Raw genomic sequence first — 27,776 nt, forward strand, 5'->3', positions numbered from 1 at the left:
TAGATCATGTAGGGGAGACGAGTGGTGACACCATGAAGATTAGATCATGTAGGGGAGGCCAGTGGTGACACCATGAAGATTAGATCATGTAGGGGAGGTGAGCGGTGACATCATGAAGATTAGATCATGTAGGGGAGGCCAGTGGTGGCACCTTGTGGTGGTGAGTGGCTGTTAGGGCAGACATAGGCCAGGGAATCTGAGTGGTTGTTGGTCTGGTGTCTACTATTTCGAGGGGTGGCTCTGAGATGGGTGCTGGATGCAGCCGCTACAGAGAGAGGACATCAAGCTGACAACCTTCTCTAAATTCATGATTTTCTCCTTTTCTCTGCAGCCCCAACAGGAAGATCTCGAGCACAGCATTTGGAAGGTAAGTGTCCTCCTAGATCTGCACAGTGTTTGTTCCAGATTTGGAGGCGAGCTCAGGGGCAGAAGTGGAGGGAGGCGAGGTCAGGGGCAGGTGTGGAGGGAGGCGAGGTCAGGGGCAGAAGTGGAGGGAGGCGAACTCAGGGGCAGAAGTGGAGGGAGGTGAGGTCAGGGGCAGAAGTGGAGGGAGGCGAGCTCAGGGGCAGAAGTGGAGGGAGGCGAGCTCAGGGGCAGAAGTGGAGGGAGGCGAGCTCAGGGGCAGAAGTGGAGGGAGGCGAGCTCAGGGGCAGAAGTGGAGGGAGGCGAGCTCAGGGGCAGAAGTGGAGGGAGGCGAGGTCAGGGGCAGAAGTGGAGGGAGGCGAGGTCAGGGGCAGAAGTGGAGGGAGGCGAGGTCAGGGGCAGAAGTGGAGGGAGGCGAGGTCAGGGGCAGAAGTGGAGGGAGGCAGGCTCAGGGGCAGAAGTGGAGGGAGGCGAGCTCAGGGGCAGAAGTGGAGGAAGGCGAGCTCAGGGGCAGAAGTGGAGGAAGGCGAGCTCAGGGGCAGGTGTGGGGGCTGGTGGTCTCGGGGCACATGTGGGGGGCGGCGGGCTCGGAGCACATGTAGGTTGCATTGCAGGCTGGATGCTGGAGTTGGGGTGCAGGGTGAACCCCGGTGTCTCTTGCAGGCAGCTCCTGAACACCAGTAACCTGAGCAGCAGTAATGGCAGCACCGAGGACCTGTTCCGGGACAGCATCGACTCCTGTGACAATGACATCACGGAGAAGGTGAGGGGCCGCCCCAGGGGGCGACTATGGGGGGCCACCCAAGGGGTGCGACTATGGGGGGCAGTGACTGCACCTTTATCTTCTTCTCCACATCTCAGGTCAGTTTCCTAGAAAAGAAGGTGACGGAGCTGGAGAACGACAACCAGACGAGCGGCGACATCAAGAGCAAAGTGAGGCAGGAGAACACCCAGCTGGTCCTGAGGTGAGAGGCCGCCGCCCCATACACAGCCCCTCCCACACACAGGCCACACCGTATACAGCCCCTCCCACACACAGCCCCTCCCAGGCAGCCTGGCCCCTCCCACATACAAGCCGTCCCGTATACAGCCCCTCCTGGGCCAACTGCCCCTTATAAGATCCTCCCATGCACAGCCCCTCCTGCAGCTTGGCACCTCCCACACACAGCCCCTCTCGTGCAGCCTGACCCCTCCCACACACAGCCCCTCCTGGGAAGCCTGACCCCTCCCATATATAGCCTCTCCCACATGCAGCCCCTCTCATGCAACCCGCCCCTCCCTCATGCAGCCCCTCCCACATGCAGCCCCTCCCACGGCTCCCGCCCTCTCCCACATGCATAGAATACCAATGGAAGTAAATAGGATACCCAAATATATAAATAAATTTACAATAAAGTTAAATACTCAGTTCACAATAAGCAATACACGTCTTTATTTAATCGGTTACCACAAAACACGGTTAAAAACTTACATAAAAACCACAAAGGTGTGGCGGTGGTCTGAAATAACACAATACATGGTAAGTACACTCAGAGTATCCAACAAACATCAGTAAATACAATTAGGCTGTAACCAGTTCCATTACCCACCAGGGCGTAGTAAGTAGCCAAAACAGATTGTATGAGATAGTAACTCTGACCACCGCCACAGCACCCCGACGCGCGTTTCGCCGTCGCTTCCTCTAGGGGTTACTATCTCATACAATCTGTTTTGGCTACTTACTACGCCCTGGTGGGTAATGGAACTGGTTACAGCCTAATTGTATTTACTGATGTTTGTTGGATACTCTGAGTGTACTCACCATGTATTGTGTTATTTCAGACCACCGCCACACCTTTGTGGTTTTTATGTAAGTTTTTAACCGTGTTTTGTGGTAACCGAATAAATAAAGACGTATATTGCTTATTGTGGACTGAGTATTTAACTTTATTGTAAATTTATTTATATATTTGGGTATCCTATTTACTTCCATTGGTATTCTATGTGTTTGACTAGTAGTAGGAGTTGGATATTAGGTATTGGGTTATCTTTTTTTGGTATTTATTACTCTCCCACATGCAGCCCCTCCCTCGTGCAACCCCTCCCACATGCAGCCCCTCCCATGCCACCCGCCCTCTCCCACATTCAGCCCCTTCCACGCCACCCGCCCTCTCCCACATTCAGCCCCTTCCACGCCACCCGCCCTCTCCCATATGCAGCCCCTCCCACGCCACCCGCCGTCTCCCATATGCAGCCCCTCCCACGCCACCCGCCCCCTCCCTCATGCAGCCCCTCCGACGTGCAGCCACTCCCCTCGTGCAGCCCCTCCCACGCTACCCGCCCCCTCCCACATGCAGCCTCTCCCATGCCACCGCCCTCTCCCACATGCAGCCAATCCCACGTGCAGCCCCTCCGACGCTACCCGCCCTCTCCCAAATGAAGCCCCTCCCACGTGCAGCCCCTGCCTCGCCACCCACCCCCTCCACATGCATCCCCTCCCTCGTGCAGCCCCTCCCATGCCACCGCCCTCGCCCACATGCATCCCCTCCCATGCCGCCGCCCTCTCCCTCCTGCAGCCCCTCCCCCTGTGGCAGTGGCTGTTGTGTCTCCAGGGTCCATGAGCTGGAGGAGATGCTGAGGGACCAGGAGACGAGGTCGGAGCAGATCCTGGACCAGGAACTGAAGCGTCACAGAGAGACCTACAGCCGCCTGGAGCGGGAGAAGAGCGCCGAGATGGAGCTGCTGAGCGCCAGGTACCCACCCACTACAACACCACACGTGTTATCTGTGCTGGGGCCGGGGAAAGCTGGGTCATAGGAGAGGAACCGGCCAGAACCATCTCACGTAGGAGGGAAAGGGAGAAGTCTCTTCCAGATCCCCGCTCTCCTGGGCCCGCCTCCGCTGGACGCGCCTCCACTGGGCCCGCCTTCTGTGGGTCCACCTCCACTGGGCCCTCCTCCGCTGGACGCGCCTCCTCTGGGTCCACCTCCATTGGGCCCTCCTCCACTGGGCCCGCCTCCTCTGGGTCCAACTCCATTGGGCCCACCTCCGCTGGACCCGCCTCCTCTGGGCCCGCCTCCTCTGGGTCCACCTCCATTGGGCCCGCCTCCTGTGGGTCCTCCTCCTGTGGGCCCTCCTCCTTTCCTCTGGCTATAAATAATTTTCTGGGAGGAGTAACCAGTAGTCGCTCGCGCTGCTAATGGCAGAGGTCGGTCCGATTGCTTGACGGTGATACAAGTGTATAATAAATAATTAACATTTATTGTCACAACTGGTTCACATAAAAGACTGGATTAAACAGGTAGGACAACGCGTTTCGGGGCGGATTTACCCCTTCTTCAGGTCCATGGGCTTCTGTAATGTGTAGAAACATTGTATCAGGTTCTATTCCATTACATATATATAAATACATAGGGTTGTTATACCATAATGAGAGTATAGATACATATAGATACATAGGGTTGTTATACCATAATGAGAGTATAGATACATATAGATACATAGGGTTGTTATACCATAATCAGAGTATAGATACATATAGATACATAGGGTTGTTATTCCATAATGAGAGTATAGATACATATAGATTCATAGGGTTGTTATACCATAATGAGAGTATAGATACATAGGGTTGTTATACCATAATGAGAGTATAGATACATATAGATACATAGGGTTGTTATACCATAATGAGAGTATAGATACATATAGATACATAGGGTTGTTATACCATAATGAGAGTATAGATACATATAGATACATAGGGTTGTTATACCATAATGAGAGTATAGATACATATAGATACATAGGGTTGTTATACCATAATGAGAGTATAGATACATATAGATACATAGGGTTGTTATACCATAATGAGAGTATAGATACATATAGATACATAGGGTTGTTATACCATAATGAGAGTATAGATACATATAGATACATAGGGTTGTTATACCATAATGAGAGTATAGATACATAGGGTTGTTATACCATAATGAGAGTATAGATACATATAGATACATAGGGTTGTTATACCATAATGAGAGTATAGATACATATAGATACATAGGGGCAGATTTATCAAGCAGTCTGAAAGTCAGAATATTTCCAATTGCCCATGGCAACCAATCACAGCTCCCCTTTAAAATATTCATGAGCACTGGTGAAATGAAAGCTGAGCTGTGATTGGTTGCCATGGGCAACTGGAAATATTCTGACTTTCAGACTGCTTGATAAATCTGCCCCATAGGGTTGTTATACCATAATGAGAGTATAGATACATATAGATACATAGGGTTGTTATACCATAATGAGAGTATAGATACATATAGATACATAGGGTTGTTATACCATAATGAGAGTATAGATACATATAGATACATAGGGTTGTTATACCGTAATGAGAGTATAGATACATATAGATACATAGGGTTGTTATTCCATAATGAGAGTATAGATACATATAGATACATAGGGTTGTTATACCATAATGAGAGTATAGATACATATAGATACATAGGGTTGTTATACCATAATGAGAGTATAGATACATATAGATACATAGGGTTGTTATACCATAATGAGAGTATAGATACATATAGATACATAGGGTTGTTATACCATAATGAGAGTATAGATACATATAGATACATAGGGTTGTTATACCATAATGAGAGTATAGATACATATAGATACATAGGGTTGTTATACCATAATGAGAGTATAGATACATATAGATACATAGGGTTGTTATACCGTAATGAGAGTATAGATACATATAGATACATAGGGTTGTTATACCGTAATGAGAGTATAGATACATATAGATACATAGGGTTGTTATTCCATAATGAGAGTATAGATACATATAGATACATAGGGTTGTTATACCATAATGAGAGTATAGATACATATAGATACATAGGGTTGTTATACCATAATGAGAGTATAGATACATATAGATACATAGGGTTGTTATACCGTAATGAGAGTATAGATACATATAGATACATAGGGTTGTTATACCGTAATGAGAGTATAGATACATATAGATACATAGGGTTGTTATTCCATAATGAGAGTATAGATACATATAGATACATAGGGTTGTTATACCATAATGAGAGTATAGATACATATAGATACATAGGGTTGTTATACCATAATGAGAGTATAGATACATATAGATACATAGGGTTGTTATACCATAATGAGAGTATAGATACATATAGATACATAGGGTTGTTATACCATAATGAGAGTATAGATACATATAGATACATAGGGTTGTTATACCATAATGAGAGTATAGATACATATAGATACATAGGGTTGTTATACCATAATGAGAGTATAGATACATATAGATACATAGGGTTGTTATACCATAATGAGAGTATAGATACATATAGATACATAGGGTTGTTATACCGTAATGAGAGTATAGATACATATACACTCACCGGCCACTTTATTAGGTACACCTGTCCAACTGCTCGTTAACACTAAATTTCTAATCAGCCAATCACATGGTGGCAACTCAGTGCATTTAGGCATGTAGACATGGTCAAGACAATCTCCTGCAGTTCAAACCGAGCATCAGTATGGGGAAGAAAGGTGATTTGTGGCCTTTGAACGTGGCATGGTTGTTGGTGCCAGAAGGGCTGGTCTGAGTATTTCAGACACTGCTGATCTACTGGGATTTTCACGCACAACCATCTCTAGGGTTTACAGAGAATGGTCCAAAAAAGAAAAAACAACCACTGAGCGGCAGTTCTGTGGGCGGAAATGCCTTGTTGATGCCAGAGGTCAGAGGAGAATGGGCAGACTGGTTCGAGCTGATAGAAAGGCAACAGTGACTCAAATCGCCACCCGTTACAACCAAGGTAGGCAGAAGAGCATCTCTGAACACACAGTACGTCGAACTGTGAGGCAGATGGGCTACAGCAGCAGAAGACCACACCGGGTGCCACTCCTTTCAGCTAAGAACAGGAACCTGAGGCTACAATTTGCACAAGCTCATCGAAATTGGACAGTAGAAGATTGGAAAAACGTTGCCTGGTCTGATGAGTCTCGATTTCTGCTGCGACATTCGGATGGTAGGGTCAGAATTTGGCGTCAACAACATGAAAGCATGGATCCATCCTGCCTTGTATCAGCGGCTCAGGCTGGTGGTGGTGGTGTCATGGATCCATCCTGCCTTGTATCAGCGGCTCAGGCTGGTGGTGGTGGTGTCATGGATCCATCCTGCCTTGTTTCAACGGTTCAGGCTGGTGGTGGTGGTGTCATGGTGTGGGGAATATTTTCTTGGCACTCTTTGGGCCCCTTGGTACCAATTGAGCATCGTTGCAACGCCGCAGCCTACCTGAGTATTGTTGCTGACCATGTCCATCCCTTTATGACCACAATGTACCCAACATCTGATGGCTACTTTCAGAAGGATAATGCGCCATGTCATAAAGCTGGAATCATCTCAGACTGGTTTCTTGAACATGACAATGAGGTCACTGGACTCAAATGGCCTCCACAGTCACCAGATCTCAATGCAATAGAGCATCTTTGGGATGTGGTGGAACGGGAGATTCGCATCATGGATGTGCAGCCGACAAATCTGCGGCAACTGTGTGATGCCATCATGTCACTATGGAGCAAAATCTCTGAGGAGCTTCCAGCACCTTGTTGAATCTATGCCATGAAGAATTGAGGCAGTTCTGAAGGCAAAAGGGGGTCCAACCCGTTACTAGCATGGTGTACCTAATAAAGTGGCCAGTGAGTGTAGATACATAGGGTTGTTATACCGTAATGAGAGTATAGATACATATAGATACATAGGGTTGTTATTCCATAATGAGAGTATAGATACATATAGATACATAGGGTTGTTATACCATAATGAGAGTATAGATACATATAGATACATAGGGTTGTTATACCGTAATGAGAGTATAGATACATATAGATACATAGGGTTGTTATTCCATAATGAGAGTATAGATACATATAGATACATAGGGTTGTTATACCATAATGAGAGTATAGATACATATAGATACATAGGGTTGTTATACCATAATGAGAGTATAGATACATATAGATACATAGGGTTGTTATACCATAATGAGAGTATAGATACATATAGATACATAGGGTTGTTATACCATAATGAGAGTATAGATACATATAGATACATAGGGTTGTTATTCCATAATGAGAGTATAGATACATATAGATACATAGGGTTGTTATACCATAATGAGAGTATAGATACATATAGATACATAGGGTTGTTATACCATAATGAGAGTATAGATACATATAGATACATAGGGTTGTTATACCATAATGAGAGTATAGATACATATAGATACATAGGGTTGTTATACCATAATGAGAGTATAGATACATATAGATACATAGGGTTGTTATACCATAATGAGAGTATAGATACATATAGATACATAGGGTTGTTATACCGTAATGAGAGTATAGATACATATAGATACATAGGGTTGTTATACCGTAATGAGAGTATAGATACATATAGATACATAGGGTTGTTATACCATAATGAGAGTATAGATACATATAGATACATAGGGTTGTTATACCATAATGAGAGTATAGATACATATAGATACATAGGGTTGTTATACCGTAATGAGAGTATAGATACATATAGATACATAGGGTTGTTATACCGTAATGAGAGTATAGATACATATAGATACATAGGGTTGTTATACCGTAATGAGAGTATAGATACATATAGATACATAGGGTTGTTATACCATAATGAGAGTATAGATACATATAGATACATAGGGTTGTTATACCATAATGAGAGTATAGATACATATAGATACATAGGGTTGTTATACCATAATGAGAGTATAGATACATATAGATACATAGGGTTGTTATACCATAATGAGAGTATAGATACATATAGATACATAGGGTTGTTATACCATAATGAGAGTATAGATACATATAGATACATAGGGTTGTTATACCATAATGAGAGTATAGATACATATAGATACATAGGGTTGTTATACCGTAATGAGAGTATAGATACATATAGATACATAGGGTTGTTATACCGTAATGAGAGTATAGATACATATAGATACATAGGGTTGTTATACCATAATGAGAGTATAGATACATATAGATACAAAGGGTTGTTATACCATAATGAGAGTATAGATACATAGGGTTGTTATACCATAATGAGAGCATAGATACATAGGGTTGTTATACCATAATGAGAGTATAGATACATATAGATACATAGGGTTGTTATACCATAATGAGAGTATAGATACATATAGATACATAGGGTTGTTATACCATAATGAGAGTATAGATACATATAGATACATAGGGTTGTTATACCATAATGAGAGTATAGATACATATAGATACATAGGGTTGTTATACCATAATGAGAGTATAGATACATATAGATACATAGGGTTGTTATACCGTAATGAGAGTATAGATACATATAGATACATAGGGTTGTTATACCGTAATGAGAGTATAGATACATATAGATACATAGGGTTGTTATTCCATAATGAGAGTATAGATACATATAGATACATAGGGTTGTTATACCATAATGAGAGTATAGATACATATAGATACATAGGGTTGTTATACCATAATGAGAGTATAGATACATATAGATACATAGGGTTGTTATACCATAATGAGAGTATAGATACATATAGATACATAGGGTTGTTATACCATAATGAGAGTATAGATACATATAGATACATAGGGTTGTTATACCATAATGAGAGTATAGATACATATAGATACATAGGGTTGTTATACCATAATGAGAGTATAGATACATATAGATACATAGGGTTGTTATACCATAATGAGAGTATAGATACATATAGATACATAGGGTTGTTATACCGTAATGAGAGTATAGATACATATAGATACATAGGGTTGTTATACCGTAATGAGAGTATAGATACATATAGATACATAGGGTTGTTATTCCATAATGAGAGTATAGATACATATAGATACATAGGGTTGTTATACCATAATGAGAGTATAGATACATATAGATACATAGGGTTGTTATACCATAATGAGAGTATAGATACATATAGATACATAGGGTTGTTATACCATAATGAGAGTATAGATACATATAGATACATAGGGTTGTTATACCATAATGAGAGTATAGATACATATAGATACATAGGGTTGTTATACCATAATGAGAGTATAGATACATATAGATACATAGGGTTGTTATACCATAATGAGAGTATAGATACATATAGATACATAGGGTTGTTATACCGTAATGAGAGTATAGATACATATAGATACATAGGGTTGTTATACCGTAATGAGAGTATAGATACATATAGATACATAGGGTTGTTATACCGTAATGAGAGTATAGATACATATAGATACATAGGGTTGTTATACCATAATGAGAGTATAGATACATATAGATACATAGGGTTGTTATACCATAATGAGAGTATAGATACATATAGATACATAGGGTTGTTATACCATAATGAGAGTATAGATACATATAGATACATAGGGTTGTTATACCGTAATGAGAGTATAGATACATATAGATACATAGGGTTGTTATACCATAATGAGAGTATAGATACATATAGATACATAGGGTTGTTATACCATAATGAGAGTATAGATACATATAGATACATAGGGTTGTTATACCGTAATGAGAGTATAGATACATATAGATACATAGGGTTGTTATACCATAATGAGAGTATAGATACATATAGATACATAGGGTTGTTATACCATAATGAGAGTATAGATACATATAGATACATAGGGTTGTTATACCGTAATGAGAGTATAGATACATATAGATACATAGGGTTGTTATACCGTAATGAGAGTATAGATACATATAGATACATAGGGTTGTTATACCATAATGAGAGTATAGATACATATAGATACATAGGGTTGTTATACCATAATGAGAGTATAGATACATAGGGTTGTTATACCATAATGAGAGTATAGATACATATAGATACATAGGGTTGTTATACCATAATGAGAGTATAGATACATATAGATACATAGGGTTGTTATACCATAATGAGAGTATAGATACATATAGATACATAGGGTTGTTATACCGTAATGAGAGTATAGATACATATAGATACATAGGGTTGTTATACCATAATGAGAGTATAGATACATAGGGTTGTTATACCATAATGAGAGTATAGATACATATAGATACATAGGGTTGTTATACCATAATGAGAGTATAGATACATATAGATTAATAGGTGGAAAAGAACAATATAAAATATATAGAGATTAATAAAGAGTAAATAGATACAAATAAGAAGCAGTCGGCATATTTATAGTTATAGGATACTGGAGATTGATACATCAGTACATCATACAGTAAATATTTGCAGTACAGATACTCGACTATGCGGTATTTGTAAACAGAAAATTGATTCTAAATCGTGACCTTGTGGGTATAAGTTTTCACAGCCGGGGTGTGCACATCTCTATCCACTGTATAGTAATAGATCTTGGGGGGGGGGGGGGGGGGGGCACATGGGATGTTCTATATGTAAACAGTATGGACACTGGGGGGATAAATAATTTGATTAGATGAGGAACCTAAGAGGTTAAATGATGTGAAATAGTAGACCTGCTGTTAATTAGCTGCTAACCTTCAAAGCTGAGCGCTGGGAGACCATTACTTAGCCGGCTGCTTGGTGCTGAGGCCTCGGTTACTGTACGGACTGGCAAGAAGTGAGCAGGCTGGGTGCAGGGTAGAGGAGAGGACTTACCTGGTCTGAGGTCTGTACTGTCTGGCAGCCAGGAGCGGCTCTGTGAGGGGGCGGCGGGAGGGGGGGGGGGGGGGAGATAAGAGTAATGGATCCGGGAATAAGGGGTAGGTCAGGTACGTGGGGGTTACTTTCTGGCCCTACACATGTATATCCATGGGCGGGGAGCATTAGCACATGGAACGTAGGGATGGATGATGGAGAAGTATCTATAGTTTTTCCATTGTTTCGTTTAAACTGAAGGGGCTCATAGTATTTAATTTGAAAATCCCAAAGTTTTCTCTCCTTACTAGCGGAGTGAGCCTATCAGGACGGTGGTGATATATAATCTCCAGTATCCTATAACTATAAATATGCCGACTGCTTCTTATTTGTATCTATTTACTCTTTATTAATCTCTATATATTTTATATTGTTCTTTTCCACCTATGAATCTATATGTATCTATACTCTCATTATGGTATAACAACCCTATGTATCTATATGTATCTATACTCTCATTATGGTATAACAACCCTATGTATCTATATGTATCTATACTCTCATTATGGAATAACAACCCTATGTATCTATATGTATCTATACTCTCATTACGGTATAACAACCCTATGTATCTATATGTATCTATACTCTCATTATGGTATAACAACCCTATGTATCTATACTCTCATTATGGTATAACAACCCTATGTATCTATATGTATCTATACTCTCATTATGGTATAACAACCCTATGTATCTATATGTATCTATACTCTCATTATGGTATAACAACCCTATGTATCTATATGTATCTATACTCTCATTATGGAATAACAACCCTATGTATCTATATGTATCTATACTCTCATTACGGTATAACAACCCTATGTATCTATATGTATCTATACTCTCATTATGGTATAACAACCCTATGTATCTATATGTATCTATACTCTCATTATGGTATAACAACCCTATGTATCTATATGTATCTATACTCTCATTATGGAATAACAACCCTATGTATCTATATGTATCTATACTCTCATTACGGTATAACAACCCTATGTATCTATATGTATCTATACTCTCATTACGGTATAACAACCCTATGTATCTATATGTATCTATACTCTCATTACGGTATAACAACCCTATGTATCTATATGTATCTATACTCTCATTATGGTATAACAACCCTATGTATCTATATGTATCTATACTCTCATTATGGTATAACAACCCTATGTATCTATACTCTCATTATGGTATAACAACCCTATGTATCTATATGTATCTATACTCTCATTATGGTATAACAACCCTATGTATCTATACTCTCATTACGGGATAACAACCCTATGTATCTATATGTATCTATACTCTCATTATGGTATAACAACCCTATGTATCTATATGTATCTATACTCTCATTATGGTATAACAACCCTATGTATCTATATGTATCTATACTCTCATTATGGTATAACAACCCTATGTATCTATATGTATCTATACTCTCATTATGGTATAACAACCCTATGTATCTATATGTATCTATACTCTCATTATGGTATAATAACCCTATGTATCTATACTCTCATTACGGGATAACAACCCTATGTATCTATATGTATCTATACTCTCATTATGGTATAACAACCCTATGTATCTATATGTATCTATACTCTCATTATGGTATAACAACCCTATGTATCTATATGTATCTATACTCTCATTATGGAATAACAACCCTATGTATCTATATGTATCTATACTCTCATTATGGTATAACAACCCTATGTATCTATATGTATCTATACTCTCATTATGGAATAACAACCCTATGTATCTATATGTATCTATACTCTCATTACGGTATAACAACCCTATGTATCTATATGTATCTATACTCTCATTACGGTATAACAACCCTATGTATCTATATGTATCTATACTCTCATTACGGTATAACAACCCTATGTATCTATATGTATCTATACTCTCATTATGGTATAACAACCCTATGTATCTATATGTATCTATACTCTCATTACGGTATAACAACCCTATGTATCTATATGTATCTATACTCTCATTATGGTATAACAACCCTATGTATCTATATGTATCTATACTCTCATTATGGTATAACAACCCTATGTATTTATATGTATCTATACTCTCATTATGGTATAACAACCCTATGTATCTATATGTATCTATACTCTGATTATGGTATAACAACCCTATGTATCTATATGTATCTATACTCTCATTATGGTATAACAACCCTATGTATCTATATGTATCTATACTTTGATTATGGTATAACAACCCTATGTATCTATATGTATCTATACTCTGATTATGGTATAACAACCCTATGTATCTATACTCTCATTATGGTATAACAACCCTATGTATCTATATGTATCTATACTCTCATTATGGTATAACAACCCTATGTATCTATACTCTCATTATGGTATAACAACCCTATGTATCTATATGTATCTATACTCTCATTATGGAATAACAACCCTATGTATCTATATGTATCTATACTCTCATTATGGTATAACAACCCTATGTATCTATATGTATCTATACTCTCATTACGGTATAACAACCCTATGTATCTATATGTATCTATACTCTCATTATGGAATAACAACCCTATGTATCTATATGTATCTATACTCTCATTACGGTATAACAACCCTATGTATCTATATGTATCTATACTCTCATTATGGTATAACAACCCTATGTATCTATACTCTCATTATGGTATAACAACCCTATGTATCTATATGTATCTATACTCTCATTATGGTATAACAACCCTATGTATCTATATGTATCTATACTCTCATTATGGAATAACAACCCTATGTATCTATATGTATCTATACTCTCATTACGGTATAACAACCCTATGTATCTATATGTATCTATACTCTCATTACGGTATAACAACCCTATGTATCTATATGTATCTATACTCTCATTACGGTATAACAACCCTATGTATCTATATGTATCTATACTCTCATTATGGTATAACAACCCTATGTATCTATATGTATCTATACTCTCATTATGGTATAACAACCCTATGTATCTATATGTATCTATACTCTCATTATGGTATAACAACCCTATGTATCTATATGTATCTATACTCTCATTATGGTATAACAACCCTATGTATCTATACTCTCATTACGGGATAACAACCCTATGTATCTATATGTATCTATACTCTCATTATGGTATAACAACCCTATGTATCTATATGTATCTATACTCTCATTATGGTATAACAACCCTATGTATCTATATGTATCTATACTCTCATTATGGTATAACAACCCTATGTATCTATACTCTCATTATGGTATAACAACCCTATGTATCTATACTCTCATTACGGGATAACAACCCTATGTATCTATATGTATCTATACTCTCATTATGGTATAACAACCCTATGTATCTATATGTATCTATACTCTCATTATGGTATAACAACCCTATGTATCTATATGTATCTATACTCTCATTATGGAATAACAACCCTATGTATCTATATGTATCTATACTCTCATTATGGTATAACAACCCTATGTATCTATATGTATCTATACTCTCATTATGGAATAACAACCCTATGTATCTATATGTATCTATACTCTCATTACGGTATAACAACCCTATGTATCTATATGTATCTATACTCTCATTACGGTATAACAACCCTATGTATCTATATGTATCTATACTCTCATTACGGTATAACAACCCTATGTATCTATATGTATCTATACTCTCATTATGGTATAACAACCCTATGTATCTATATGTATCTATACTCTCATTACGGTATAACAACCCTATGTATCTATATGTATCTATACTCTCATTATGGTATAACAACCCTATGTATCTATATGTATCTATACTCTCATTATGGTATAACAACCCTATGTATTTATATGTATCTATACTCTCATTATGGTATAACAACCCTATGTATCTATATGTATCTATACTCTGATTATGGTATAACAACCCTATGTATCTATATGTATCTATACTCTCATTATGGTATAACAACCCTATGTATCTATATGTATCTATACTTTGATTATGGTATAACAACCCTATGTATCTATATGTATCTATACTCTGATTATGGTATAACAACCCTATGTATCTATACTCTCATTATGGTATAACAACCCTATGTATCTATATGTATCTATACTCTCATTATGGTATAACAACCCTATGTATCTATACTCTCATTACGGGATAACAACCCTATGTATCTATATGTATCTATACTCTCATTATGGAATAACAACCCTATGTATCTATATGTATCTATACTCTCATTATGGTATAACAACCCTATGTATCTATATGTATCTATACTCTCATTACGGTATAACAACCCTATGTATCTATATGTATCTATACTCTCATTATGGTATAACAACCCTATGTATCTATATGTATCTATACTCTCATTATGGTATAACAACCCTATGTATCTATACTCTCATTATGGTATAACAACCCTATGTATCTATATGTATCTATACTCTCATTATGGTATAACAACCCTATGTATCTATATGTATCTATACTCTCATTATGGAATAACAACACTATGTATCTATATGTATCTATACTCTCATTATGGTATAACAACCCTATGTATCTATATGTATCTATACTCTCATTATGGTATAACAACCCTATGTATCTATACTCTCATTATGGTATAACAACCCTATGTATCTATATGTATCTATACTCTCATTATGGTATAACAACCCTATGTATTTATATGTATCTATACTCTGATTATGGTATAACAACCCTATGTATCTATATGTATCTATACTCTCATTATGGTATAACAACCCTATGTATCTATATGTATCTATACTCTGATTATGGTATAACAACCCTATGTATCTATATGTATCTATACTCTGATTATGGTATAACAACCCTATGTATCTATATGTATCTATACTCTGATTATGGTATAACAACCCTATGTATCTATATGTATCTATACTCTGATTATGGTATAACAACCCTATGTATCTATATGTATCTATACTCTGATTATGGTATAACAACCCTATGTATCTATATGTATCTATACTCTGATTATGGAATAACAACCCTATGTATCTATATGTATCTATACTCTCATTATGGTATAACAACCCTATGTATCTATATGTATCTATACTCTCATTATGGTATAACAACCCTATGTATCTATATGTATCTATACTCTCATTATGGTATAACAACCCTATGTATCTATATGTATCTATACTCTCATTATGGTATAACAACCCTATGTATCTATATGTATCTATACTCTCATTATGGTATAACAACCCTATGTATCTATACTCTCATTACGGGATAACAACCCTATGTATCTATATGTATCTATACTCTCATTATGGTATAACAACCCTATGTATCTATATGTATCTATACTCTCATTATGGTATAACAACCCTATGTATCTATATGTATCTATACTCTCATTATGGAATAACAACCCTATGTATCTATATGTATCTATACTCTCATTATGGTATAACAACCCTATGTATCTATATGTATCTATACTCTCATTATGGAATAACAACCCTATGTATCTATATGTATCTATACTCTCATTACGGTATAACAACCCTATGTATCTATATGTATCTATACTCTCATTACGGTATAACAACCCTATGTATCTATATGTATCTATACTCTCATTACGGTATAACAACCCTATGTATCTATATGTATCTATACTCTCATTATGGTATAACAACCCTATGTATCTATATGTATCTATACTCTCATTACGGTATAACAACCCTATGTATCTATATGTATCTATACTCTCATTATGGTATAACAACCCTATGTATCTATATGTATCTATACTCTCATTATGGTATAACAACCCTATGTATTTATATGTATCTATACTCTCATTATGGTATAACAACCCTATGTATCTATATGTATCTATACTCTGATTATGGTATAACAACCCTATGTATCTATATGTATCTATACTCTCATTATGGTATAACAACCCTATGTATCTATATGTATCTATACTTTGATTATGGTATAACAACCCTATGTATCTATATGTATCTATACTCTGATTATGGTATAACAACCCTATGTATCTATACTCTCATTATGGTATAACAACCCTATGTATCTATATGTATCTATACTCTCATTATGGTATAACAACCCTATGTATCTATACTCTCATTACGGGATAACAACCCTATGTATCTATATGTATCTATACTCTCATTATGGAATAACAACCCTATGTATCTATATGTATCTATACTCTCATTATGGTATAACAACCCTATGTATCTATATGTATCTATACTCTCATTACGGTATAACAACCCTATGTATCTATATGTATCTATACTCTCATTATGGTATAACAACCCTATGTATCTATATGTATCTATACTCTCATTATGGTATAACAACCCTATGTATCTATACTCTCATTATGGTATAACAACCCTATGTATCTATATGTATCTATACTCTCATTATGGTATAACAACCCTATGTATCTATATGTATCTATACTCTCATTATGGAATAACAACCCTATGTATCTATATGTATCTATACTCTCATTATGGTATAACAACCCTATGTATCTATATGTATCTATACTCTCATTATGGTATAACAACCCTATGTATCTATACTCTCATTATGGTATAACAACCCTATGTATCTATATGTATCTATACTCTCATTATGGTATAACAACCCTATGTATTTATATGTATCTATACTCTGATTATGGTATAACAACCCTATGTATCTATATGTATCTATACTCTCATTATGGTATAACAACCCTATGTATCTATATGTATCTATACTCTGATTATGGTATAACAACCCTATGTATCTATATGTATCTATACTCTGATTATGGTATAACAACCCTATGTATCTATATGTATCTATACTCTGATTATGGTATAACAACCCTATGTATCTATATGTATCTATACTCTGATTATGGTATAACAACCCTATGTATCTACATGTATCTATACTCTGATTATGGTATAACAACCCTATGTATCTATATGTATCTATACTCTGATTATGGTATAACAACCCTATGTATCTATATGTATCTATACTCTGATTATGGTATAATCAGAGTATAGATACATACTCTGGGGGGGGGGAGGATAAGAGTAATGGATCTGGGAATAAGGGGTAGGTCAGGTACGTGGGGGTTACTTTCTGGCCCTACACATGTATATCCATGGGCGGGGAGCATTAGCACATGGAACGTAGGGATGGATGATGGAGAGGTATCTATAGTTTTTCCATTGTTTCGTTTAAACTGAAGGGGCTCATAGTATTTAATTTGAAAATCCCAAAGTTTTCTCTCCTTACTAGCGGAGTGAGCCTATCAGGACGGTGGTGATATATAATCTCCAGTATCCTATAACTATAAATATGCCGACTGCTTCTTATTTGTATCTATTTACTCTTTATTAATCTCTATATATTTTATATTGTTCTTTTCCACCTATGAATCTATATGTATCTATACTCTCATTATGGTATAACAACCCTATGTATCTATATGTATCTATACTCTCATTATGGAATAACAACCCTATGTATCTATATGTATCTATACTCTCATTATGGTATAACAACCCTATGTATCTATATGTATCTATACTCTCATTATGGTATAACAACCCTATGTATCTATATGTATCTATACTCTCATTATGGTATAACAACCCTATGTATCTATATGTATCTATACTCTCATTACGGTATAACAACCCTATGTATCTATATGTATCTATACTCTCATTATGGTATAACAACCCTATGTATCTATATGTATCTATACTCTCATTACGGTATAACAACCCTATGTATCTATATGTATCTATACTCTCATTACGGTATAACAACCCTATGTATCTATATGTATCTATACTCTCATTACGGTATAACAACCCTATGTATCTATATGTATCTATACTCTCATTATGGTATAACAACCCTATGTATCTATACTCTCATTATGGTATAACAACCCTATGTATCTATATGTATCTATACTCTCATTATGGTATAACAACCCTATGTATCTATATGTATCTATACTCTCATTATGGTATAACAACCCTATGTATCTATACTCTCATTATGGTATAACAACCCTATGTATCTATATGTATCTATACTCTCATTATGGTATAACAACCCTATGTATCTATATGTATCTATACTCTCATTACGGTATAACAACCCTATGTATCTATATGTAGCTATACTCTGATTATGGTATAACAACCCTATGTATCTATATGTATCTATACTCTCATTATGGTATAACAACCCTATGTATCTATATGTATCTATACTCTCATTATGGTATAACAACCCTATGTATCTATATGTATCTATACTCTCATTATGGTATAACAACCCTATGTATCTATATGTATCTATACTCTCATTATGGTATAACAACCCTATGTATCTATATGTATCTATACTCTCATTACGGTATAACAACCCTATGTATCTATATGTATCTATACTCTCATTATGGAATAACAACCCTATGTATCTATATGTATCTATACTCTCATTATGGTATAACAACCCTATGTATCTATATGTATCTATACTCTCATTACGGTATAACAACCCTATGTATCTATATGTATCTATACTCTCATTACGGTATAACAACCCTATGTATCTATATGTATCTATACTCTCATTACGGTATAACAACCCTATGTATCTATATGTATCTATACTCTCATTATGGTATAACAACCCTATGTATCTATATGTATCTATACTCTCATTATGGTATAACAACCCTATGTATCTATATGTATCTATACTCTCATTACGGTATAACAACCCTATGTATCTATATGTATCTATACTCTCATTATGGTATAACAACCCTATGTATCTATATGTATCTATACTCTCATTATGGTATAACAACCCTATGTATCTATACTCTCATTACGGGATAACAACCCTATGTATCTATATGTATCTATACTCTCATTATGGTATAACAACCCTATGTATCTATATGTATCTATACTCTCATTATGGTATAACAACCCTATGTATCTATACTCTCATTATGGAATAACAACCCTATGTATCTATACTCTCATTACGGGATAACAACCCTATGTATCTATATGTATCTATACTCTCATTATGGTATAACAACCCTATGTATCTATATGTATCTATACTCTCATTATGGTATAACAACCCTATGTATCTATACTCTCATTATGGAATAACAACCCTATGTATCTATATGTATCTATACTCTCATTATGGTATAACAACCCTATGTATCTATATGTATCTATACTCTCATTACGGTATAACAACCCTATGTATCTATATGTATCTATACTCTCATTACGGTATAACAACCCTATGTATCTATATGTATCTATACTCTCATTACGGTATAACAACCCTATGTATCTATATGTATCTATACTCTCATTACGGTATAACAACCCTATGTATCTATATGTATCTATACTCTCATTATGGTATAACAACCCTATGTATTTATATGTATCTATACTCTCATTATGGTATAACAACCCTATGTATCTATATGTATCTATACTCTGATTATGGTATAACAACCCTATGTATCTATATGTATCTATACTCTCATTATGGTATAACAACCCTATGTATCTATATGTATCTATACTCTCATTATGGTATAACAACCCTATGTATCTATACTCTCATTATGGTATAACAACCCTATGTATCTATATGTATCTATACTCTCATTACGGGATAACAACCCTATGTATCTATATGTATCTATACTCTCATTATGGTATAACAACCCTATGTATCTATATGTATCTATACTCTCATTATGGTATAACAACCCTATGTATCTATATGTATCTATACTCTCATTATGGAATAACAACCCTATGTATCTATATGTATCTATACTCTCATTATGGTATAACAACCCTATGTATCTATATGTATCTATACTCTCATTATGGTATAACAACCCTATGTATCTATATGTATCTATACTCTCATTATGGTATAACAACCCTATGTATCTATATGTATCTATACTCTCATTATGGTATAACAACCCTATGTATCTATATGTATCTATACTCTCATTACGGTATAACAACCCTATGTATCTATATGTATCTATACTCTCATTATGGTATAACAACCCTATGTATCTATATGTATCTATACTCTCATTATGGTATAACAACCCTATGTATCTATATGTATCTATACTCTCATTATGGTATAACAACCCTATGTATCTATATGTATCTATACTCTCATTATGGAATAACAACCCTATGTATCTATATGTATCTATACTCTCATTATGGTATAACAACCCTATGTATCTATATGTATCTATACTCTCATTACGGTATAACAACCCTATGTATCTATATGTATCTATACTCTGATTATGGTATAACAACCCTATGTATCTATATGTATCTATACTCTCATTATGGTATAACAACCCTATGTATCTATATGTATCTATACTCTCATTATGGTATAACAACCCTATGTATCTATATGTATCTATACTCTCATTATGGAATAACAACCCTATGTATCTATATGTATCTATACTCTCATTATGGTATAACAACCCTATGTATCTATATGTATCTATACTCTCATTACGATATAACAACCCTATGTATCTATATGTATCTATACTCTCATTATGGTATAACAACCCTATGTATCTATATGTATCTATACTCTCATTATGGTATAACAACCCTATGTATCTATATGTATCTATACTCTCATTATGGTATAACAACCCTATGTATCTATATGTATCTATACTCTCATTATGGTATAACAACCCTATGTATCTATACTCTCATTACGGGATAACAACCCTATGTATCTATATGTATCTATACTCTCATTATGGTATAACAACCCTATGTATCTATATGTATCTATACTCTCATTATGGAATAACAACCCTATGTATCTATATGTATCTATACTCTCATTATGGTATAACAACCCTATGTATCTATATGTATCTATACTCTCATTATGGTATAACAACCCTATGTATCTATATGTATCTATACTCTCATTATGGAATAACAACCCTATGTATCTATATGTATCTATACTCTCATTATGGTATAACAACCCTATGTATTTATATGTATCTATACTCTCATTATGGTATAACAACCCTATGTATCTATATGTATCTATACTCTCATTATGGTATAACAACCCTATGTATCTATATGTATCTATACTCTGATTATGGTATAACAACCCCATGTATCTATATGTATCTATACTCTGATTATGGTATAACAACCCCATGTATCTATATGTATCTATACTCTGATTATGGTATAACAACCCTATGTATCTATATGTATCTATACTCTGATTATGGTATAACAACCCTATGTATCTATATGTATCTATACTCTGATTATGGTATAACAACCCTATGTATCTATATGTATCTATACTCTGATTATGGTATAACAACCCTATGTATCTATATGTATCTATACTCTGATTATGGTATAACAACCCTATGTATCTATATGTATCTATACTCTGATTATGGTATAACAACCCTATGTATCTATATGTATCTATACTCTGATTATGGTATAACAACCCTATGTATCTATATGTATCTATACTCTGATTATGGTATAACAACCCTATGTATCTATATGTATCTATACTCTCATTATGGTATAACAACCCTATGTATCTATATGTATCTATACTCTCATTATGGTATAACAACCCTATGTATCTATATGTATCTATACTCTGATTATGGTATAACAACCCTATGTATCTATATGTATCTATACTCTGATTATGGTATAACAACCCTATGTATCTATATGTATCTATACTCTCATTATGGTATAACAACCCTATGTATCTATATGTATCTATACTCTCATTATGGAATAACAACCCTATGTATCTATATGTATCTATACTCTGATTATGGTATAACAACCATATGTATCTATACTCTGATTATGGTATAACAACCCTATGTATCTATACTCTGATTATGGTATAACAACCCTATGTATCTATATGTATCTATACTCTGATTATGGTATAACAACCCTATGTATCTATATGTATCTATACTCTCATTATGGAATAACAACCCTATGTATCTATATGTATCTATACTCTCATTATGGTATAACAACCCTATGTATCTATATGTATCTATACTCTGATTATGGTATAACAACCCTATGTATCTATATGTATCTATACTCTCATTATGGTATAACAACCCTATGTATCTATATGTATCTATACTCTCATTATGGAATAACAACCCTATGTATCTATATGTATCTATACTCTCATTATGGTATAACAACCCTATGTATCTATATGTATCTATACTCTCATTATGGTATAACAACCCTATGTATCTATATGTATCTATACTCTCATTATGGTATAACAACCCTATGTATCTATATGTATCTATACTCTCATTATGGTATAACAACCCTATGTATCTATATGTATCTATACTCTCATTATGGTATAACAACCCTATGTATCTATATGTATCTATACTCTCATTATGGTATAACAACCCTATGTATCTATATGTATCTATACTCTCATTACGGTATAACAACCCTATGTATCTATATGTATCTATACTCTCATTATGGTATAACAACCCTATGTATCTATATGTATCTATACTCTCATTATGGTATAACAACCCTATGTATCTATATGTATCTATACTCTCATTATGGTATAACAACCCTATGTATCTATATGTATCTACACTCTCATTATGGTATAACAACCCTATGTATCTATATGTATCTATACTCTCATTATGGTATAACAACCCTATGTATCTATATGTATCTATACTCTCATTACGGTATAACAACCCTATGTATCTATATGTATCTATACTCTCATTATGGTATAACAACCCTATGTATCTATATGTATCTATACTCTCATTATGGTATAACAACCCTATGTATCTATATGTATCTATACTCTCATTATGGTATAACAACCCTATGTATCTATATGTATCTATACTCTCATTATGGTATAACAACCCTATGTATCTATATGTATCTATACTCTCATTATGGTATAACAACCCTATGTATCTATATGTATCTATACTCTCATTATGGTATAACAACCCTATGTATCTATATGTAGCTATACTCTCATTATGGTATAACAACCCTATGTATCTATATGTATCTATACTCTCATTATGGTATAACAACCCTATGTATCTATATGTATCTATACTCTCATTATGGTATAACAATCCTATGTATTTATATGTATCTATACTCTCATTACGGTATAACAACCCTATGTATCTATATGTATCTATACTCTCATTATGGTATAACAACCCTATGTATCTATATGTATCTATACTCTCATTATGGTATAACAACCCTATGTATCTATATGTAGCTATACTCTCATTATGGTATAACAACCCTATGTATCTATATGTATCTATACTCTCATTATGGTATAACAACCCTATGTATCTATATGTATCTATACTCTCATTACGGTATAACAACCCTATGTATCTATATGTATCTATACTCTCATTATGGTATAACAACCCTATGTATCTATACTCTCATTATGGTATAACAACCCTATGTATCTATATGTATCTATACTCTCATTATGGTATAACAACCCTATGTATCTATATGTATCTATACTCTCATTATGGTATAACAACCCTATGTATCTATATGTAGCTATACTCTCATTATGGTATAACAACCCTATGTATCTATATGTATCTATACTCTCATTATGGTATAACAACCCTATGTATCTATATGTATCTATACTCTCATTATGGTATAACAACCCTATGTATTTATATATATATGTAATGGAATAGAACTTGATACAATGTTTCTACACATTACAGAAGCCCATGGACCTGAAGAAGGGGTAAATCCGCCCGAAACGCGTTGTCCTACCTGTGTAATCCAGTCTTTTATGTGAACCAGTTGTGACAATAAATGCTCATTATTTATTATACACTTGTATCACCGTCAAGCAATCGGACCGACCTCTGCCATTAGCAGCGCGAGCGACTACTGGTTACTCCTCCCAGAAAATGATCTGTTACTTTCCGGGTTTCCTCCCTGTTACCCAGAGGATTCCCATCCACACAATCCAGAAAGGGCGTCATCCCCTCCCCACACCCATGGAGCGCGGTGTAAATGGGGGAGGAGCCTGACAACTCTGTGAGCACTGTGTAGTCAGGTAGGAGGTGACAGCTTCCTCTTTGTGATGTCAGGGTCCAGGAGCTGGAGGAGGAGAACGAGGATCTGCTGACCACCATCACCAGGCTGAAGTCACACAGCGAGAAGATTGATGAGGTGAGCCCCCGGCGTGCAGGCGTGTGACACGTGTGCTATGTATGTGAGGTGTGTGTGTGTGTGTGTATGTATGTGAGGGTGTGTGTGTGTGTGTGTATGTATGTGAGGTGTGTGTATGTATGTGAGGTGTGTGTGTGTGTGTGTGTGTGTATGTATGTGAGGTGTGTGTGTGTGTATGTATGTGAGGTGTGTGTGTGTGTGTGTATGTATGTGAGGTGTGTGTGTGTATGTATGTGGGTGTGTGTGTGTGTGTGTATGTATGTGAGGTGTGTGTGTGTATGTATGTGAGGTGTGTGTGTGTGTGTGTATGTATGTGAGGTGTGTGTGTGTGTGTGTGTGTATGTATGTGAGGTGTGTGTGTGTGTATGTATGTGAGGTGTGTGTGTGTGTGTGTATGTATGTGAGGTGTGTGTGTGTGTGTGTATGTATGTGAGGTGTGTGTGTGTATGTATGTGAGGTGTGTGTGTGTGTGTGTATGTATGTGAGGTGTGTGTGTGTGTGTGTGTGTATGTATGTGAGGTGTGTGTGTGTGTGTATGTATGTGAGGTGTGTGTGTGTGTGTGTATGTATGTGAGGTGTGTGTGTGTGTGTGTATGTATGTGAGGTGTGTGTGTGTGTGTGTATGTATGTGAGGTGTGTGTGTGTGTGTGTGTGTGTATGTGAGGTGTGTGTGGTGTGTGTGTATGTATGTGAGGTGTGTGTGTGTGTGTATGTATGTGAGGTGTGTGTGTGTGTGTGTGTATGTATGTGAGGTGTGTGTGTGGTGTGTGTGTGTAGTGAGGTGTGTGTGTGTGTGTGTATGTATGTGAGGTGTGTGTGTGGTGTGTGTGTATGTATGTGAGGTGTGTGTGTGTGTGTGTGTATGTATGTGAGGTGTGTGTGTGTGTGTGTGTATGTATGTGAGGTGTGTGTGTGTGTGTGTGTGTGTATGTATGTGAGGTGTGTGTGTGTGTGTGTGTGTATGTATGTGAGGTGTGTGTGTGTGTGTGTGTGTGTGTATGTGAGGTGTGTGTGTGTGTGTGTATGTATGTGAGGTGTGTGTGTGTGTGTATGTATGTGAGGTGTGTGTGTGTGTGTGTGTATGTATGTGAGGTGTGTGTGTGTGTGTGTGTGTATGTATGTGAGGTGTGTGTGTGTGTGTGTGTGTGTGTGTGTGTGTGTGTGTGGTGTGTGTGTGTATGTATGTGAGGTGTGTGTGTGTGTGTGTATGTATGTGAGGTGTGTGTGTGTGTGTATGTATGTGAGGTGTGTGTGTGTGTGTATGTATGTGAGGTGTGTGTGTGTGTGTGTGTGTGTATGTATGTGAGGTGTGTGTGTGTGTGTGTGTGTGTATGTATGTGAGGTGTGTGTGTGTGTGTGTGTATGTGAGGTGTGTGTGTGTGTGTGTATGTATGTGAGGTGTGTGTGTGTGTGTGTATGTATGTGAGGTGTGTGTGTGTGTGTGTGTATGTATGTGAGTGTGTGTGTGTGTGTGTGTATGTATGTGAGGTGTGTGTGTGTGTGTGTATGTATGTGAGGTGTGTGTGTGTGTGTGTGTATGTATGTGAGGTGTTGTGTGTGTGTGTGTATGTATGTGAGGTGTGTGTGTGTGTGTGTGTATGTGAGGTGTGTGTGTGTGTGTGTGTGTATGTATGTGCGGTGTGTGTGTGTGTGTGTGTATGTATGTGAGGTGTGTGTGTGTGTGTGTGTATGTATGTGAGGTGTGTGTGTGTGTGTATGTATGTGAGGTGTGTGTGTGTATGTGAGGTGTGTGTGTGTGTGTGTGTATGTATGTGAGGTGTGTGTGTGTGTGTGTGTATGTATGTGAGTGTGTGTGTGTGTGTGTATGTATGTGAGGTGTGTGTGTGTGTATGTATGTGAGGTGTGTGTGTGTATGTATGTGAGGTGTGTGTGTGTGTGTATGTATGTGAGGTGTGTGTGTATGTATGTGAGGTGTGTGTGTGTGTGTATGTATGTGAGG

The 27,776-nt window shown here is 36.4% G+C and overlaps 1 protein-coding gene across 1 annotated transcript in view; it reads left to right on the forward strand.

The window, feature by feature from the left end:
• The window catches only part of RAB11FIP4 (RAB11 family interacting protein 4), a 149,618-nt gene that overhangs the window by 109,109 nt on the left and 12,733 nt on the right, over window positions 1-27,776 (forward strand). The window contains 5 exon segments of the mRNA XM_072131553.1: window positions 332-367; window positions 1,027-1,126; window positions 1,225-1,328; window positions 2,955-3,095; window positions 25,735-25,816. Coding sequence (XP_071987654.1) covers window positions 332-367; window positions 1,027-1,126; window positions 1,225-1,328; window positions 2,955-3,095; window positions 25,735-25,816 — 463 coding nt within the window.

This window comes from Engystomops pustulosus, unplaced genomic scaffold (assembly GCF_040894005.1).
Source record: "Engystomops pustulosus unplaced genomic scaffold, aEngPut4.maternal MAT_SCAFFOLD_89, whole genome shotgun sequence".
NCBI classification, from domain to species: domain Eukaryota; kingdom Metazoa; phylum Chordata; class Amphibia; order Anura; family Leptodactylidae; genus Engystomops; species Engystomops pustulosus.